Below are 291 nucleotides of genomic sequence, written 5' to 3'. Positions count from 1 at the left end.
TTGCTACAGATTTTCATGTTGTGGAAATGAGCGGGGGTTCTGTTATGCCTTTGATTCTTGGGAGACCTTTCTTAGCAACAGTGGGAGCAGTTGTTGACTTGCCTAATAAGGGGATCACTTTCTCCAACATTGATGATAAAGTCTTCTACAACGCAATCACTGCAAATAAAGCTATACGACATGGCTCTTGTCTAGTTGTAGAACATGAGAAGAAGGTGGATGTCATGACAATGGGAGAGAATGGTGATAAGAATGAGGTCAACGAAGTCCTGGATGGATACACTCATTCTT

General features: G+C 41.9%; 1 protein-coding gene across 1 annotated transcript in view; it reads left to right on the top strand.

Annotated features, from left to right (window-relative positions):
• Positions 1–30, top strand: part of LOC104753584 — a 3,435-nt gene extending 3,405 nt beyond the window's left edge. The window contains exon 3 of the mRNA XM_010475815.1: positions 10–30. Coding sequence (XP_010474117.1) covers positions 10–30 — 21 coding nt within the window. The remainder of the gene's footprint in view (positions 1–9) is intronic.

This window comes from Camelina sativa, chromosome 16 (genome assembly GCF_000633955.1).
Source record: "Camelina sativa cultivar DH55 chromosome 16, Cs, whole genome shotgun sequence".
Lineage (NCBI taxonomy): Eukaryota > Viridiplantae > Streptophyta > Magnoliopsida > Brassicales > Brassicaceae > Camelina > Camelina sativa.
The sequence above is the reverse complement of the archived record's forward strand: the minus strand, read 5'-3'. Positions and strand labels throughout refer to the sequence as shown.